The sequence below is a fragment of the Clarias gariepinus genome, chromosome 10 (assembly GCF_024256425.1).
Source record: "Clarias gariepinus isolate MV-2021 ecotype Netherlands chromosome 10, CGAR_prim_01v2, whole genome shotgun sequence".
Taxonomy (NCBI): domain Eukaryota; kingdom Metazoa; phylum Chordata; class Actinopteri; order Siluriformes; family Clariidae; genus Clarias; species Clarias gariepinus.
Window position 1 is genome coordinate 32,798,973 of NC_071109.1, and position 19,017 is coordinate 32,817,989.

The 19,017-nt window shown below is 41.3% G+C and overlaps 1 protein-coding gene across 4 annotated transcripts in view; it reads right to left on the reverse strand.

Moving 5' to 3' along the window:
- LOC128531512 (receptor-type tyrosine-protein phosphatase beta-like) overlaps nucleotides 1–19,017 on the reverse strand; it is a 59,919-nt gene that overhangs the window by 11,168 nt on the left and 29,734 nt on the right. For 2 of the 4 annotated variants that reach the window (XM_053505412.1, XM_053505415.1), the window contains 11 exons: nucleotides 18,299–18,559; nucleotides 17,274–17,534; nucleotides 15,184–15,444; nucleotides 14,019–14,279; nucleotides 11,624–11,884; nucleotides 7,593–7,859; nucleotides 3,040–3,306; nucleotides 1,810–2,070; nucleotides 1,320–1,583; nucleotides 609–875; nucleotides 65–328 (listed from right to left, as the gene is read on the reverse strand). In XM_053505412.1, coding sequence (XP_053361387.1) covers nucleotides 65–328; nucleotides 609–875; nucleotides 1,320–1,583; nucleotides 1,810–2,070; nucleotides 3,040–3,306; nucleotides 7,593–7,859; nucleotides 11,624–11,884; nucleotides 14,019–14,279; nucleotides 15,184–15,444; nucleotides 17,274–17,534; nucleotides 18,299–18,559 — 2,895 coding nt within the window. The remainder of the gene's footprint in view (nucleotides 1–64; nucleotides 329–608; nucleotides 876–1,319; nucleotides 1,584–1,809; nucleotides 2,071–3,039; nucleotides 3,307–7,592; nucleotides 7,860–11,623; nucleotides 11,885–14,018; nucleotides 14,280–15,183; nucleotides 15,445–17,273; nucleotides 17,535–18,298; nucleotides 18,560–19,017) is intronic. The other 2 variants (XM_053505414.1, XM_053505413.1) reach the window with 2 other exon arrangements.

A 19,017-nucleotide genomic window follows, 5' to 3' on the forward strand; every position in this document is an offset into this window, starting at 1 on the left:
CGTCGTCTGTACGTCCATGTAGTTTGTTGTGTGTGTGTGTGTGTGTTTGTGTGTGTGTACTTACGTGTTCTCTCCTGTACCACGGTGCGGTTGGTGTACACCCCACTGTGTGTGTTGACGCTGATGTTGTACAGGCGTCCAGACACCAAGGAGCTGAACACACACTCGGAGTTGGACTTGGGGACCTTGTGCGTGTGTATGATGTTGCCATGGTGACTAAGTGTTACTGTGTACTCGTCCACTTCCCCCTGCGCTGGTCTCCACCACACGCTGAGGTAATCCGTCCGACCGTTATTACTAACCGAGACGCCGTCGACAGCAGCGGGCACTGTCAATCACATACAGAGGGCTTAGCAAAGGGGCGGAGCAACCGCTATTATTTTTTAGTTTGATTAGGAGCAGCATGGTATGTTCTGATTGTCTGAGAGCAGTAGGTTGTTATATCATTGGCTGAGAAGACTATGGTGTGTTCTGATTGGCTGGGAGCGTATAGTGTTTTCTGATTGGACAAGAGCACTACAGTGTGTTTTGATTGGCCAAGAGCACTACAGCGTGTTCTGATTGGCTGAGAGAATAACATTGCATTTGGCAAACAGTAGCCCAGTTACCTGTGCATCCCTCAGACACCATTTGTTTGGAGGACACACCATTCTTCATGCTGATCACCACCACCCTGTAGGGGGTGCCACTCTTCAGCATGCGGAAGCTATGTGATGTCTGTTGTGATGTTACACTCTCATTTCTGATTATGACGCTGTTCTCGATAAGCAGTATGCGGTACAAGTCAACATCTCCTTCTGCTTTAGTCCAGCTTACACGCAGAGATTCAGTCATGCCCTCATTACTGACATTCAGCTGTCTGACACTGGCCGGAGCTGAACACACACACACACACACACAAATGAGTTATGCATTAGATCTTAGCTCTATTTCCCCACTTTAGCTCCCAGGTCTTGGACTTCAGTTTTTAGTTTAAGTTAAGTTCAGCCTTTATTCATTACATATACAGTACATTACTACAAAGTGAAATTGCTGGGGTCAGAGTCACCATTATACACCACCTTTGGAGCAGGCAGGGTTAAGGGCCTTGCTCGAGGGACCAATAGCGGCAATCTGGCGAACTGGAGTTTAAACCACAGACCTTCAATTTAAATAAAATCTATTCAATTTTATTTGTATAGCGCTTTTAACAATGGTCATTGTCGAAAAGCAGCTTTACAGAAACAGACCTTCTGACTGGTAACTCAGAGCCTTAATACCATGAGCTACCATCGATCACAACATGTTAGATATGTATAAATGTTCGAGGAGTGTCTTACTGGTGTGAGCGGTGATGGAGGTGGAGCTATTCAGGTCTCCGCTGTGTGTTTCCACAGTGATATTATACTGTTTTCCAGAAGTGAGGTCATGAAAAATGTACTCATTTATCTTTCTGCTTAGCGTCTGCCTTTTCTTCACTGCTCCTCCTACATCTGTTAGATAGACAGTGTAATTCTCCCATTCTCCCTGTGGAGGGCGCCACTGAACACACACTGACGACTCATCACTGTGATGGACAAGAAGTTCCTGAACACGTCCGGGGGCTGGGAGAGAGGAATAAAGACAAAGAAAAAGAAAGAAACGAAACAAAGAGGCACAGGTGAAGACAGAGAGAAAGGTTTATATGCAGATTGTGTTCTTTTAGAGGGGAGGGTGTAATTAATTAGATATTGTCTGCAATGTTAAACTATGCATAAATGTAAATGTTGGGTAAACAAGTTATCTTCCCTAATTTGCTGTGATCACAGCAGTGGGTGTGGCTGCACTCACCTGTTCTACCTGTGGCTTTAGTCTCAGTGCTGAGATTCCCACTCTTAGTCCTTACTGAGACCTGATAGGCCCGTCCAGGTGTCAGTCCTGTAAAGAGCCAATGGGACATGTTGGGGAGGAGCACAGCTTCCTGTTTAGTGGAAGAGGAAGTTAAAATGATCAGGTATTTATCCACTTCTCCCTCTGCAGGAGTCCAGGATGTGTTTAACGAGTCCTCACTGCCATCATTCTCCAGTTTTAGATCAGTTACAGAAGCAGGAACTGCAGAAACAACACAAATATTTATATTACAGAAAAATAAATCACACAACAGCTATTGAATTAAACACTGTGATAAAGTCACATTTACAGTAAATAATGGACTAATGAGAACTTTCATTAATAAAATTATTTTACCAAATATAAATTTAAAATGTGTATTTTTCCTCTACCCAACATTTTTACAGACTGATCAGCCGTAATATTATAAAAATACTTACAGTAAAATATATACTACTGTATTATCACATTAAATTAATGATAGGATCATGGGCACCCAAGGCTCACCGATGCCTGCGGTGACCAAAAGTCATCCAGTCCCACAGAAAAGCCAATGCAGCAAAACTCACACAAAAAATTTAATGCTCTCCACAACAGAAAGGCACCAGAACACCCAGTGCACCACAGCCCACCACATACATGTGTCAGTCCTTTAAAGAGCCAATGGGACATGTTGGGGAGAAGCTCAGCTTCCTGTTTAGTGGAAGAGGAAGTTAAAATAATTAGGTATTTATCCACTTCTCCTTCTGCAGGAGTCTGGAGGTGTTTAATGAGTCCTCACTGCCGTCATTCTCCAGTTTTAGCTCAGTTACAGGAGCAGGAACCCAGGCAAAGAGCCCAAAGCCCTGACCCAGCTTTCAAACTCCCCAGATCACAATCTGATCAAACCCCCAAGGCCTTATTCTTTTAGATATTAATGGTATGACTGATCAGTGTATTACAGAAAGTATGAGTAAACAGTCAGACCACAGATCCCACGGTCACTACCACTCTAACCAGTCTGACCGCAGTTTCTGCAGTCAGAACTCTAACCAATCAAATTACACTTCACACCTCTAATGACTCTATCACCAATCAGAGAACAGTTCCTGCCATCAATTTTACTGTAATGGAATGACAACACAAACCTGTAAGTTTTGTAACCTCTCCTCTTCCCCCGCTGATCACAGCGGTGGGTGTGGCTGCACTCACCTGTTCTACCTGTGGCTTTAGTCTCAGTGCTGAGATTCCCACTCTTAGTCCTGACTGACACCTGATAAGCCTGTCCAGGTCTCAGTCCTTTAAAGAGCCAATGAGATGTGTTGGGGGGGAGCACAAATTCCTGTTTTGTAAAAGAGTCAAAGGAAGTTAAAATGATCAGGTATTCATCCACTTCTCCTTTTGCAGGAATCCAGGAGGTGTTTAATGAGTCCCCACTGCCGTCGTTTTCCAGTTTTAGTTCAGTTACGGGAGCAGGAACTGCAGAAACAACACAAATATTATATTATATTATATTATAAAAGAATAAATCAAATAATAAAATAATTGGACTTTACCCCGTAATTTTGTCATCTAATTCCCACCTGTCACTAGGCACCCACATTAAAGCTACTACTACTCAATCAGGGAGGGCCGAAGACTATCATGTGTTCGAACACCTCCGAACCATGTGAAGCCAGCCAACCGTTTCTTTTTTTCAAACTGTATGCTCATGCACGCTGGACAGCGCTATCTGCTCCATCCACTTGTGGGAGCTCACAGATGCCCATGATTGGCTGTAGAGCGTGAATGATGTGAGAGCGGTAAGTACCTCCCATCCCACAGCTCTCTCTAGGGTTCCAGCTACAGGAGAATACGGCATCACCTGGGAATCAAACTAGCAATCTTTGGATGAATGGGTTGGGCACTTTACCACTGTGCCATTCGGTGACCATAAAAACTTATATCAATGAATATTAAACTATATAAACTAATATAAATTAAACAAATGCTACCTAAGAAGCGAGTAAAGCAAAAACTTTCACCACTGTAAATGATACATTTGACTAAATTACATCATTGTCATGTTATATATAAATATACTGAACATACAGCTTTCATCTTAGATAATCAGCCCAATAAAATATTTGTTTTAAGTATTTTACAGTTCTTTATTTAGTTCCATATGGTAACCGTAAAGTGACATGGGATGAAAAAGTATTATTTTTTTTCAAGATCCCATAAAAACCCAAGTGGCTTATATATACACATATACAGTTGGGCAAAAAAGTATTTTAGCAGCCACCAATTGTGCAATTTCTCCTACTTAAAAAGAAAAAAGAGGCCTGTAATTTTCATCATAGGTATACCTCAACTATAAGAGATAAAAGAGATTTTTTAAAAATCACATTTTTTATGAATTAATTGGTAAATTCCTCAGTAAAATAAGTACTTGGTCACCTACAAACAAGAAAGATTTCTGGCTCTCACAGACCTGTAACAACTTCTTTAAGAGGCTCCTCTGTCCTCCGCTCATTACCTGTATTAATGGCATCTATTTGAACTTGTAATCAGTATAAAAGACACCTGTCCACAACCTTAAACAGTCACACTCCAAACTCCACTATGGCCAAGACCAAAGAGCTGTCAAAGGACACCAGAAACAAAATTGTAGACCTGCACCAGGCTGGGAAGACTGCATCTGCAATAGGTAAGCAGCTTGGTGTGAAGAAATCAACTGTGGGAACAATTATTTAAAAATGGAAGACAAACCAGACCACTAATAATCTCCCTCGATCTGGGGCTCCATGCAAGATCTCACCCCATGAGTTTAAATTGATCACAAGAACTGTGAACAAAAATCCCAGAACTACATAGGGAGACCTATTGAATGACCTACAGAGAGCTGGGACCAAAGTAACAACAGCTACCATCAGTAACAAACTGCGCCGGCCAAGAACTCAAACCCTGCAATGCCAGACATGTCCCCCTGCTTAGGACATCTCCAGGCCTGTCTGAAGTTTGCTAGAGAGCATTTGGATAATCCAGAAGAGGAGAATTGGAAGAATGTCATATGGTCAGATGAAACCAAAATAGAACTTTTTGTTTGGAGGAGAAAGAATGCTGAGTTGTGTCCAAAGAACAGCAAACCTACTGTGAAGCATGGGGCTGGAAACATCATGCTTTGGGGCTGTTTTTCTGCAAAGGGAACAGGACGACTGATCCGTGTAAAGGAAAGAATAAATGCGGCCATGTATCATGAGATTTTGAGTGAAAACGCTCCTTCCATCGTCAAAGGGCATTGAAGATGTAACTGGGCTGGGTCTTTCAGCATGACGATGATCGCAAACACACCACCCGGGCAATGAAGGAGTGGCTTCGTAAGAGACATTTCAAGGTCCTGGAGTGACCTAGCCAGTCTCCAGATCTCAACCCCATAGAAAACCTTTGGAGGGAGTTGAAAGTCCGTGTTGCCCAGCGACATCAAAACATCACTGCTCTAGAGGAGATCTGCATGAAGGAATGGGCCAAAATACCAGATTTATATATATATATATAATCCGCAGATGATGGGAATGACACTGTCAGAAGACAAAGTAGTACAAGCAATAAGTAGGAATCAGTAAATGAGTTAAATCGGTTCTTCATAAGGTTTGAAACTGAGGATGAGGAGGATCAATGCTATGATTTTTTTTTAAAACTTGTTTTATTTACAAAGCTGACAGGATTGTTGTAAGTCGGACTAAAGTATATAATCTATTAAGTTTGCTTTAAACCGATAAAGAGACGCAAATGATATAAAGGTTTTCAGTCTAAAACCATTTGCTTTAGAATTGGCAGATTTTCCAGCCTGGCAAGTTATATTTCAATCGTCCATACATCACTCCTTTAGCATAAAAGATACATCCTAATGAAGTGCTTTGACAAGAGTCTGGCTCAGCATCTTATCAAATGATTTTCTATCAATTTCCATACAACTGATCCTGTGTAGGTCAGTGGGGGCCTGAAGCCTAGGAATCTTACAGCACAAAGCGAGGTATACCAAATCAAGAGTTCAAGTCAATTGTCATTGTCCAGAATTTTTTATTTTAGGTAGGGGAACTCATCTGGGGGACGCAATGTCCCCAGTATTATTTGCACTTAGTATTGAACCACTAGCAGAATTAATAAGGAGTAATAGTAGAATACAGGGGATAAAAGATAAAGAAGGAAATTGTCACAAGATATTGGTATACAGTATGCAGATGACATGCTATTATTCAAGTGAAAACCCTCTTACTTCTATACCAGCCATATTAGAATGCCTTGAAGATTATGGATCTGTCTCTGGATACAAAGTAAATGCAGATAAGTCTGAAGCAATGATGATATCAGGATACTGGCCATCGCAGTTAGACAATGAGGTATTTTTTTTGATGGTCTAGTCAGAGTTTTAGATAGCTGGGGGTCATCCTTACGGCTACAGTTTCACTTTTACACAAGGATTTTTGAAACTATAAAAAAAGATTTAGTTAATTGGATGAAGGCAACCTACTTTAACAGAATGGACACAAAGACTGAATCGGATATATATATTTAAGAAAATGACTGCAGATTTGCAGTTAAAATCAGACTTTTTCCAACTGACGTGGGCATTAATCGAAACATTGATCCCTTAAATGTTGTCGAAGGTCATTTGTTTATATTGAAGTTTTATTATTTATTTACTAAACTTTATTTTTTTTATTATTTTTTAAGTTGTTATTATTATTTATCCATTTTAGTATTTGTTTATTTTTCTGTGAATGTAAACATCTTAAGTAAATGTTATGTGTATATTATATGTTAAAAAGTTTAATAAAAAAAAACACTTTAAAAAAAAAACAACGTCTTTGGACTGTGGGAGGGACCGGGAATACCAGGAAGAAACCCACTAAGCACAGGACGAAAACTTAAACCCCACACACACTCATAGACTAAAGTAGGGATTCACAACTTGATTTGCGAAGTGACACTGCTAACCACTAAGCCACCATGCTGCCCTATACATCTTATACATCCTATATTCATTCTGTCACAATACCCAAAGAGCCAGTGTCAACCATGAAGTCTTTTAAGTTCTTCAGAACTACCATTTTTAATGACCAGAAATGGAAATGCAACGTGATACAGTTTTATACTGCAGTCACTGAGTCTGTCTTGAGCACATCCATTACTGTCTGGTTTGGAGCAGCCACAAAACAGCAAAAAAACAGTACAGACTGCCTGAAATAGTAAAAACTTTAGAAAAAAAAAAATTGGAGCTCCCCTGTACTCTACAAGAACCAAGAAACAAAAAGAAAAAATCTCTACAGACCACTCACACCCAGGAAACAACATTTTTCCCCTTTACTTCTAGCAGGTGCTACAGACGTCTATACACCAACAATGCCAGTTCTATACTGTACAGTATATTGTATAAAAGCACCACAATGACTCCAACAAACACCCTACATTCTTCTGCACATTACTACTTCTTGCTATTTTGCACTACTTATAGCATGTGTGACGCACGCTACTTGCCTACTACTTGCCCCACCTTGCACACTTATTTTATGTACTCTTTATTTACATCTGTACATACAGATACCCCCTCTTTTATTTAATCTGTAATGTAATGTAGACTTGTAGTGTTTGTCTACAACAAATGTACAGCGTTTTATGTTGGTCTGTACTTTGAGAGGCACAAACAGCCGGAATCAAATTTCTTGTGTGTCAACATACTTGGTGAATAAAACCTGATTCTGATTCAGATTCTGATCACTCACCTGTTCTACCTGTGGCTTTAGCCTCAACGCTGAGTTCCCCACTCTTAGTCCTGACTGACACCTGATAGGCCTGTCCAGGTGTCAATCCTTCAAAGAGCGAATTGGATGTGTTGGGGAGGAGCAAAGCTTCCTGGTTAGTGGAAGAGTCAGAGGAAGTTAAAATGATCAGATATTCATTCACTTCTCCTTTTGCAGGAGTCCAGGAGGTGTTTAATGAGTCCTCACTGCCGTCGTTCTCAAGTTTTAGCTCAGTTACAGGAGCAGGAACTGCAGAAACAACACATACATTTATATTATAAAAAAATAAATCACACAACAGTTATTAAAATAACACACAGTGATAAAACCACATGTAAATAATGGACTAAAGAGAATGCCTCGGGTTACTTTGCTGTAACCCTATTACCTAAAAAAGCGGAAACGAGATGCTGAGTGAAAACGCTATGGGAACATCTTTCTGTGTTTTCCCTTGATTCCTAGAGGTGAAGTGAGACCACGCGCTTCATAGGCTAGGGCAATAGCATCTCTCACCCATTGTGACAACGTTTGTGTAGTGGCGGCCACCCCCCGGGTGCGGCCCCGTAGCCTATGAAAACTTACGGCACTGGCCTTTGGGTGGATGTAAATCTGAAGAGCACGTACTGGACAGGGTAAGTGAAGTCTTTCCTGCTCCGAAACTGTAAAAGGCGAAGGACAGAATGCTTCGAGAACAACTAGGTGCATGGTTGAGAATGGAACTTTCGGAAAATAGTTCGGGTGAGGATGCAGAATAGCTTTGACTAGCCCAGGGGCAAAGTCTAGGTAGGATGGGGAGACTGACAAAGCCTGCAGATCTCCAATTCTCTTCAGAGAAGTAACGGCCATGAGAAAAACCATCTTGAGAGTCAGAAACCTGAGAGGTGCTGACTCTAGTGGTTCAAAAGGAGTGTCAATCAGACCTTCGAGCACAATAGATAAGTCTCAAGAAGGGCAGTGGCTCTAGTAGGTGGCCTCAACCGTTTAGCTCCATGAATAAAACAGGCAACTAAAGGGTGCTTACCCACAGAAACCCCATCAATCAGAACATGGCAAGCGGAAATAACGGCTACCTATGTTTTGAGAGTTCTAGGGCATAAGCCCGAGGACAACTTTTCTTGCAGAAACTCCAGGATTGAAAAAATTCGGCAGTAGATTGGGTCAACATGTTTTGCCATGCACCAATCTTTAAAAACATTCCATTTGAGGGCATAAGTTCTTCTAGTGGAGAAAGCCCTAGCACTTCTAACACAATCAGCCTCTCTTAGTTGGTCCCCTTCAGGGGCCAGACGTGAAGGTTCCAAAGCTTGAGTCGCACCTGAGACAGCAGATCCTTCCTCACTGGAATCACCCAGGGTGAGCCATCGAGGAGAGACATTAGGTCCGAGAACCACACTCTGGTAGGCCAACGGGGCGCTATCGATAAGAGGCGCAAACCCTGGTGATGGACCCTTGCCAGCACTCCCGGGAGCAGAGCTATCAGAGGAAACGCGTAAAGGCATAATTTGGGCCACGTATGGGCCATTGCGTCCAGACCCAGAGGAGCTGGAGGAGTCAGAGAGTAGTAGAGGTGACATTTTGCTGTCCCTCGGGAGGCAAAGAGGTACACTTCTGCTACGTAAAATCTTTCCCAGATTTGACTGACTACTTCGGGGTCTCCATTTCCCGTGTGTCACAGCTTGTCTGGATAGCAAGTCTGCTCCCACATTCATATTCCCCGGGATGTAAATCGATCTGAGGGACAGGAACTTGTCCTGTGCCCAATGCAGAACCTGGTGTGCTAGCTTGTTCAAGCGGCGCAAGCGCAGTCCACCTACCATAGTGTTGTCCTACAGCTGTGCCCGAATAGTAATCGAATCCCATGTGTCACCCAAATATGTTGTCCTCTGAACAGGAAAGAGCACGCTTTTCGTGGCGTTGAGTCTCAGTCCTAAACAAAGGAGATCAGCTAGGACTCGCGCTTTTAGCAGATTAGCCTGGTACGCTTGCAAGACTGCCATGGTGTGCAGTGAAGCACCAGCATTATACAAATGTGCAAAATGCATGAAAAATGTTTTAACTAAATCTTGAGTTATTAAGAGGTACTAATTTACGTCACACAATTGTACCAGCAATAACAGAACCCCTGTCAAAAATAATACATTTTTCACCCAGCAGTGGGTATGTTCCCAAATCCTTTAAATTAGCAGTTATTAAACCGCTTATTTAGAAACCTGACCTTGACCCTTGTCAGCTGTCCAATTACAGGCCGATATCAAACCTCTCCTTTAGTGGAGTGGAGTTTGGTGTTCCACAGGGTTCGGTTTTAGGCACACTGCTTTTTTCTCTTTACATGCTTCCTCTGATCAACATAATTCGTAAGCATGGTAGTAGTTACATTGTTATGTTGCTGACACACAGTTACAACTAAAGTTGAGCAATGTGTGCAGGACATAAGAGATTGGATGTTAATTAACATCCTTCTGCTTAATCCTGATTAGACAGTTTTAGTCATAGGACCACAAGCAGCTAGAAGCTTTCTGATTAAACTGTAATATAAATGGCCTTTCTGTTCTATCAAGTGCAACAGTAAAAGACCTCGGTGTGATTATAGACCACAGAAAAACTAGTTCATGCTTTTATCACCTCTAGGTCGGACTATTGTAGTGCCTTACTGTCTGGTTGTTCAACTAGGTGTATAAACAAGCTTTAGTTAGTCCAGAAGATACAAGCACATCACCCTTATCTTATCCACACTGCATTGGCTCCCTGTGAAATTTCGCATCGATTTTAAAATACTACTCTTGGCGTATAAAGCATTAAATGGTCTCCCGTCGCAGTATCTGAGTGAACTGCTTGTGTCTTATGATCCTACTTCAATAAAATGATGCAGACTGCTTGTTAGTACCACATACAGTATTATGAAAACAACACAGCAGGGGGAAGAGCTTTTAATTACAAAGCCCTAAAATGAAATAGTCTTCCAATTTATGTTCGGGACTCAGAAACACTGTCTCAGCGTTTAAGTCAAGCATTTTTGTAAATAGATTTGCCTTGGGTAAAGGAGCAGATCTGGGGGACTCATGGACATAGAGTATTACGGAGAACTGGTATGTTTAGATGCTGTCTTCCTCACTCTCATTGATCACTCAGATTTGCTGAAGGTGAAGTGATTTGTCGCTTTACATCTCAGGGAGCCCTCATGTCTGTGTTTCCTTCTGGCTCTCCCTTTTAGTTATGCTGTTATAGTTAGTCCTGCCAGAGTGCCTGCTTGCACACTGCACGAAATAAACATTCATATTATACATTGTTTAACTCTGACCATTCCTAACTGACCTATACCTAATCTCTCTTTCACTGCTGGTCTCTCCTCTTCTCTCTCTATGTCTCTCTCTTTCCCTCTCTCTCTCTTTTCCTCTACCTGTCTTTCTGTCATGTCATTCACTGATACATGTCGTTCCTGAGCTGCCAGTGATCCAGACTGATGCAGACAGCTGTTCTCTGAGGACTTGTGACTTCAGTCGCTCGACAGTTCAGAATGAAGTTTTCTGCAGTCTACCCGAGCCTCCAGTAACGAACTGGACTTAATTTTAACTTAAACACATCTCCTGCTATACTGAACTTCCAGTCTCACACAGTATGATGCAGATCAATCCCTGCTTTCCGTTTACCCAAATGAGTATGGGCTCCCTGTTAAATCTGGTTCCTCTGAAGGTTTCTTCCTATTACCATATCAGGAAGTTTTCCTTGCCACTGTCGCCATCGTCCTTGGCTTGCTCATCAGGGACAGTCTTATCATTTTGACTCATACACATTCACATCTCATACAAACTTAATTATACTTTTGATTGTGTAAAGCTAAAGCAGGGTTAGGGTTAGGGTTAGGCAATGTCAATTGTTAAAAGCACTATACTGTACAAATCAAATTGAATTGAATTGAATTGACATCAGTCTCACAACAACTGAGACAGGGACTCCAAGTTCCTCTCCCCTACCCTCATTGGTTGTGATCATGCAGTAGGTGGTGCTGCACTCACCTGTTCTACCTATGGCTTTAGTCTCAGTGCTGAGATTCCCACTTTTAGTCCTGACTGACACATGATAGGCCCGTCCAGGTGTCAGTCCTTTAAAGAGCCAATTGGACATGTTGGGGAGGAGTACAACCTTCTCTTCATTGGAAGAGGAAGTTAAAATCATCAGGTATTTATCCACTTCTCCTTTTGCAGGAGTCCAGGAGGTTTTTAATGAGTCCCCACTGCCATCGTTCTCCAGTTTTAGATCAGTTACAGGAGCAGGAACTGCAGAAACAACACAAATATTAATATTACAAAAGAGTAAATCACACAACAATTATTAAATTACTCACAGGGATAAAATCGCATTCACAAGTAAATAAGGAATTAATGAGAGATTTTATTAATAAAAAAATGTATGAACAAATTTTTTACAACATAAATTGACACTAATTAGCCATAACAGTTAAACATTAGAATTATTTATCAGTTATAAGGCGGTAGACTGGTGACAGGCTCATAGTAACCCATGGCTCACCCATGCCTGCGGTGACCAAAGGCCACCCAGTCCAGTCACAATTCCACAGAAAAGCCAATGCAGCACAACTCAGGAAAAAGGCAAAGTACTGTACATCACGATAGAAAGGCACCAGAACACCCAGTATTAAAGGTCCTACACATTATATTTTTCATTAAATTTTAATATGATCTTTAGGGTCCTAATGAAAAGTTTGTATTATACGTTAATTAAAAATTCAAAAGGATTGTGTAAAAAAAACACTACTTTTACCTGGTAAAAACTAGCTCTGTTCTCAGCAACCTGTTTCAGTACATGCTAATTTAAATGCTCATGACCTCTGCTGAGCCCGCCCCCCCCGTTCTGTGGGGCGTGACACATCGGGTATAGCGACGGAAGTGTAGTCCAGTGCGGGCAATGCTTTGGACTGCATTACCCACAAAGCATTGCCACAACGCAGTGCTTTGTGGGTAATGCAGTCCAAACTGGAAAACTATGGATTATAGAGCCCGAGCCTGTTTTCTTCAGTCGTTTTTGGTTTGATTTAAGTACGGAACCTACGCGGAAGTTTGTAATATCGCCTGACAACGCAGAAATTAAAAGAATGGACATGATCGACTCGATTTGTCTCTCATCACTGCATGTGCATGAATTAACGGGCTGTTGCGCTGCCGCGAGCAACAACAAGAAAAGCGGAGAAACTTACTGAGAGAGATACGGACGCGATGTGTTTACTGATGTGTTTACATGACTTCTTAATCTTCGACAGACATCGTTATAAACCATCTAACGTAACAAAGGTAAGCATAATATAGTTTTCCGACTACGTACACAGTTTGCAACTAGACAATCACCTCAATGCATTGTTTATTATAAACGTGCGATTAGGGATTATATAGAGACGGATGTACATAGAGAAGAAGCCATAACCATGTTCTATAAGAGTATAAGTTAACTTACACTCCGCATTCATCGTGATTATTAGAAAAGGCGATCTGCAAAGACTCATAGTAAAATAAATCACACTCACCGAGCCTGGTGAAGATGAAGCAGGAACACGAAGCGTTAGTACAGATCCATTTTTAGGAGCAGCTTCCTAGTAAAACCTGCTTTATATTGACCCGCGTTTATAAAGCAGTCTGGTGAAAAATGATTATCGCAAACATGAACGCATTTAGGTAAATCAGCGGGGACGTTAGCTTTAAAAACTAAATTCAGCCACTGCGTCCTCAGTGGCTCAGATACCTAACCCTAGGTAGGTACCCTACTGTAGGTCACTAATCCTAGGTAGTGAATGACGACTGCTGTGTTCGCTATTACACCCAACAACTGTACACAACACTCGCTTAGGCGTCATTTTGCTCCAGCGGCGAAAAAAACAATGGCCGACAGCTTCTTCTCACTCGGGGCGGGTCTTTGCTAAAACACCAGTGTCAATCAACTTGTGTAGAAACGACCTCTGTCGGTTTGGCGTCACATCGACAGGCATTTGCGATTGGCCTGATTTCAGAAGGGGGATGTTACTGTAATAAACGAAAAGAAAACCACTGGGCGGCTCTTTATTATCGTAGAGTGGTTGTGTACGCACTCTCCTAACACACGGTTCAGTCCAAACAGCTTAAAATAGTGCATGTAGTGCTGTATGACCCCTTTAAAGTATGAGCAAATGATTAGACCTCAGATCCCACTATCAATCCCACAGTAACCAGGCTAACCACAGTGTCTGCCCCTCAAAAACCTAACCAATCAAATGACACTTCACAGCTCTAATGACTCTGTAATCAATCAGAGACCAGTTCTTGCCATCATTGTTACTGTAATAGAATGACAACACAAGACTGTAAGTTTATCTCCTCTCTCCTCATTGGCTGTGATCACAGAACTGGGTGTGGCTGCACTCACCTGTTCTACCTGTGGCTTTAGTCTCAGTGCTGAAATTCCCACTCTTAGTCCTGACTAAAACCTGATAGGCCCGTCCAGGTGTCAGTCCTTTAAAGAGCCAATTGGACATGTTGGGGAGGAGCACAACTTCCTGTTTAGTGGAAGAGGAAGTTAAAATTATCAGGTATTCATTCACTTCTCCTTTTGCAGGAGTCCAGGAGGTTTTTAATGAGTCCCCACTGCCATCGTTCTCCAGTTTTAGATCAGTTACAGGAGCAGGAACTGCAGAAACAACACAAATATTTATATTACAAAAGAATAAATCACACAACAGTTATTAAATTACACACAGTGATAAAACCACATCCACATGCAAATAATAGACTTTTATTAATAATATTATTATTTATTAAATATAAAGTTAAAATATGCATTTTATTCCATACAACATGAATATATATTGATCAGCCATAACAGTAACACATTACAATTGATTATCAGTTATACCGCTGTAAACTGGTGACAGGATCATAAGCACCTGAGAAGCACCCCTGCTGACAGTGATCAGCCAGTTCAGTATGATCCCACAAAAATGCCAAAGCAGCACAAATTAACAGAAAAAAGTTAATGGTCTCTATGATATAAAGGCATCAGCACTTCCAGAGCACCACAGCCCACCACACACAGGACCTAGCAAGCAAAGATCCCCACATCCCCCATCAATCAGACCTTCAAACTCCCCAGATCGCAATCTGAGTGAGACGTGTGGGCTTAATGTTTTGCATCATATTGTTGTGGTGGATTAGTGTATTACACAAAATATGAGCGAATAGTCAGCCCATAGATCCCACTGTCAAGACCACTATAACTAGTCTGAACACAGTTTCTGCCTCTCAGAACTCCAACCAATCAAATTACACTTCACACCTCTAATGCCTTCATCACCAGTCAGATAGCAGTTGAGCTCATTGTTACTGTAGTGGAAACAGGAATTTTAATGGGTTGTATAAAATTATATAAATGTGCAGAACTCATGGAAAATGTTTTAACTAATTTTTAAGTTATGAAGGGGTACTAATTTACACAACCTCAGTCTCACAAGAACTAAAAAGAAAGACAGGGACTCCAAGTTCCTTTCCCCTACCTTCATTGGTTGTGATCATGCAGTAGGTGGTGCTGCACTCACCTGTTCTACCTGTGGCTTTAGTCTCAGTGCTTAGATTCCCACTTTTAGTCCTGATTGACACCTGATAGGCCCGTCCAGGTGTCAGTCCTTTAAAGAGCCAATGGGACGTGTTGGGAAGGAGCACAGCTTCCTGTTTAGTGGAAGAGGAAGTTAAAATGATCAGGTATTTATCCACTTCTCCTTCTGCAGGAGTCCAGGAGGTTTTTAACGAGTCCCCACTGCCATCGTTCTCCAGTTTTAGATCAGTTACAGGAGCAGGAACTGCAGAAACAACACAAATATTTATATTACAAAAGAATAAATCACACAACAGTTATTAAATTACACACAGCAGTGTACACATTTACAAGCAGATAAGGGACTACTGAGAACCTTCATTACTAAAACTATTTTATGAACTCCAAATATCTACAAATTTCACTTAAAACATGAACATATACTGAGCAGCCATGACAGTTAAACATTACAACAGATTATCAGTTATACCACAGTAAACTGGTGACAGGATCATGTTAACCCGTGGCTCACCCATGCCTGCAGTCATCAAAGGCCAGCCATTCCAGTCATAATTCCACCGAAAAGCCGATGTAGCACAACTCTCAGAAAATGTTAATGCTCATCACGATAGAAAGAACACCCAGTGCACCACAGCCCACCACACACGGTCCAACAAGTAAAGTGCCCAAGGCACTGACCCAGCCTTCAAATTCCCAGATCCCAATCTGATCAAGCCTGATGAACTTACTGTTTTGCATTGTAATGTTATGGCTGGTCGGTGTTTTACAGAAAGCATGAACAAATAGTCAGGCTACAGATCCCACTATCAATACCACTGTAACCAGTCTGATCACAGTTTCTGCCCATCAGAACTGTCACCAATCAAGTTACACTTTACAGCTCTAATGACTCTGTAACCAATCAAAGAACAGTTCCTGCCATCAATGTTACTGTAATGGAATGACAACACAAGACTGTAAGTTTCTCTTTTCTCCCCTCATTGGCTGTGATCACAGAACTGGGTGTGGCTGCACTCACCTGTTCTACCTGTGGCTTTAGTTTCAATGCTGAGTTCCCCACTCTTAGTCCTGACTGACACCTGATAGGCCCGTCCAGGTGTCAGTCCTTTAAAGAGCCAATGGGACGTGTTAGGGAGGAGCACAACTTCCTCTTCATTGAAAGAGGAAGTTAAAATGATCAGATATTCATCCATTTCTCCTTTTGCAAGAGTCCAAGAGGTGTTTAATGAGTCCTCACTGCCATTGTTTTCTAGTTTTAGATCAGTTACAGGAGCAGGAACTGCAGAAACAACACAAATATTTATATTACAAAAGAATAAATCACACAACAGTTTTTAAATTACACACAGTGATAAAATCACATGTACAAGCAAATAAGGAACTAATAAGAACTTTCATTCATAAAATTATTTTATCAAACCTGAATTAAATTATTTTTTCCTCTACACAACATGAATATATACTGATCACCAATGACAGTTAATCACTACAACTGATTATCAGTCATACCGCAGTAAACTGGTGACAAAATCATCGTCATCCAAGGCTCAGCCATATCTGGATGGACCAAAGGGGAACCAAGTCCAGTCACAATTCCATAGAAAAGCCAATGCAGCACAACTCAGAAAAAAAAAGTTTATACTCATTTCGATAGAAAGGCACCAGAACACCCAGTGCACCACAGCCCATTACATACAGGGCCCATCAGGTAAAGTGCCCAAGGCCCTGACCCAGACTCCATATTTCTCAGAACCTAATCTAATTTGAGCCCCATGGCATGACTGTTTTGCATTGTAATGTTATGGCTGTTATTGTAGTGTTATTACAGAAAGTATGATCAAATAGTCAAACTACATATCCCACTGTCAATACCACCGTAACCAGTTTGCCCACAGATTCTGCCTCTCAGAAATCTAATCAATCAAATTTACACTTCACACCTCTAATGACTGTGTAACCAATCAGAGAACAGTTCCTGCCATTAATGTTACTGTAATGGAATGACAACACAAGACTGTAAGTTCCTCTCCCATCATTGGTTGTGATCACAGAACTGGGTGTGGCTGCACTCACCTGTTCTACTTGTGGCTTTAGTCTCAATGCTGAGTTCCCCACTCTTAGTCCTGACTGACACCTGATAGGCCCGTCCAGGTGTCAGTCCTTTAAAGAGCCAATTGGACATGTTGGGGAGGAGCACAACTTTCTCTTCATTGGAAGACGAAGTTAAAATGATCAGGTATTTATCCACTTCTCCTTTTGCAGGAATCCAGGAGATGTTTAATGAGTCCTCACTACCATCGTTCTCCAGTTTTAGTTCAGTTACAGGAGCAGGAACTGCAGAAACACCACAAATATTTATATTACAAAATAGAAAGTCACAAAACACTTATTAAATTGCATATAATTATGAAATTACTTTCACAAGTAAATAAGGGATTTATAAGACTTTCTATTAATAAAAAAATTATGAACTTTTTACAACATGAATATAAACTGATCAGCCATACCAATAAAGATTACAACTAATTGTCAGTTATAATGCAGTAAACTGATGACAGGATTATGGTAACCCATGGCTCACCCATGCCTGCGGTGACCAAAGACCAGCCAGTCCAGTCACAATTCCACAGAAAAGCCAATGCAGCACAACTCACAGAAAATGTTAATGCTCATCACGATAGAAAGGCGCTAGAACACCCAGTGCACCACAGCCCACCACACACAAGGGACAAACAGGTAAAGTGCCCAAGGCCCTGACATAGACTCCACCCTCCCCAGATCCCAATCTGATTGAGCCCCATAGGCTCAATGTTTGCATTGTAATGTTATGACTAGTCAGTATATTACTGAAAGTAAGAGCAAATAATTAGACCACAGATCCCACTGTCAATATCACAGTTACCAGTCTGATCACAGTTACTGCCCCTCAGAAATCTAACCAATCAAATTACACTTTACACCTCTAATTTCTCTATTACTAATCAGAGACCAGTTCTTGCCATCAATGTTACTGTAATGGAATGACAACACAAGACTGTAAGTTTATCTCCTCTCTCCTCATTGGCTGTGATCACCGAACTGGGTGTGGCTGCACTCACCTGTTCTACCTGTGGCTTTAGTCTCAGTGCTGAGATTCCCACTCTTAGTCCTGATTGACACCTGATAGGCCCGTCCAGGTGTCAGTCCTTTAAAGAGCCAATTGGACGTGTTGGGGAGGAGCACAACTTTCTCTTCATTGGAAGAAGAAGTTAAAATGATCAGGTATTTATCCACTTCTCCTTTTGCAGGAGTCCAGGAGGTTTTTAACGAGTCCTGACTGCCGTCATTCTCCAGTTTTAGGTCAGTTACAGGAGCAGGAACTGCAGAAACAACACAAATATTTATATTACAAAACAATAAATCACTCAACAGTTATTAAATTACACACAGCAGTGTACACATTTACAAGCAGATAAGGGACTACTGAGAACTTTTATTAGTAAAAAAAATTATGAACTTCAAATTATGAACTTCAAACATAAATATACACTAATCATCCATAACAGTTAAACATTACAGTGAAACCCTGAATTGCGAGTAACGTGATTTACGAGTGTTTCTCAAGACTAGCAAAGATTTTTCAGAAATTTTGAAAACAAGCAAGTCTTGGTTTATGAGTACCGAGTATCATGTATCACGCTATCTGCTAAATCGCTGCCCTCAGCCACCCATAACCTGCCCTACTGCCCATCCCTAGATCCTTGACTGAACTGTATATTTTGACTGAACTGTATACTTTGCCTAATTTTCCCCTTTATCTACTTTTCCCCCTTTATCT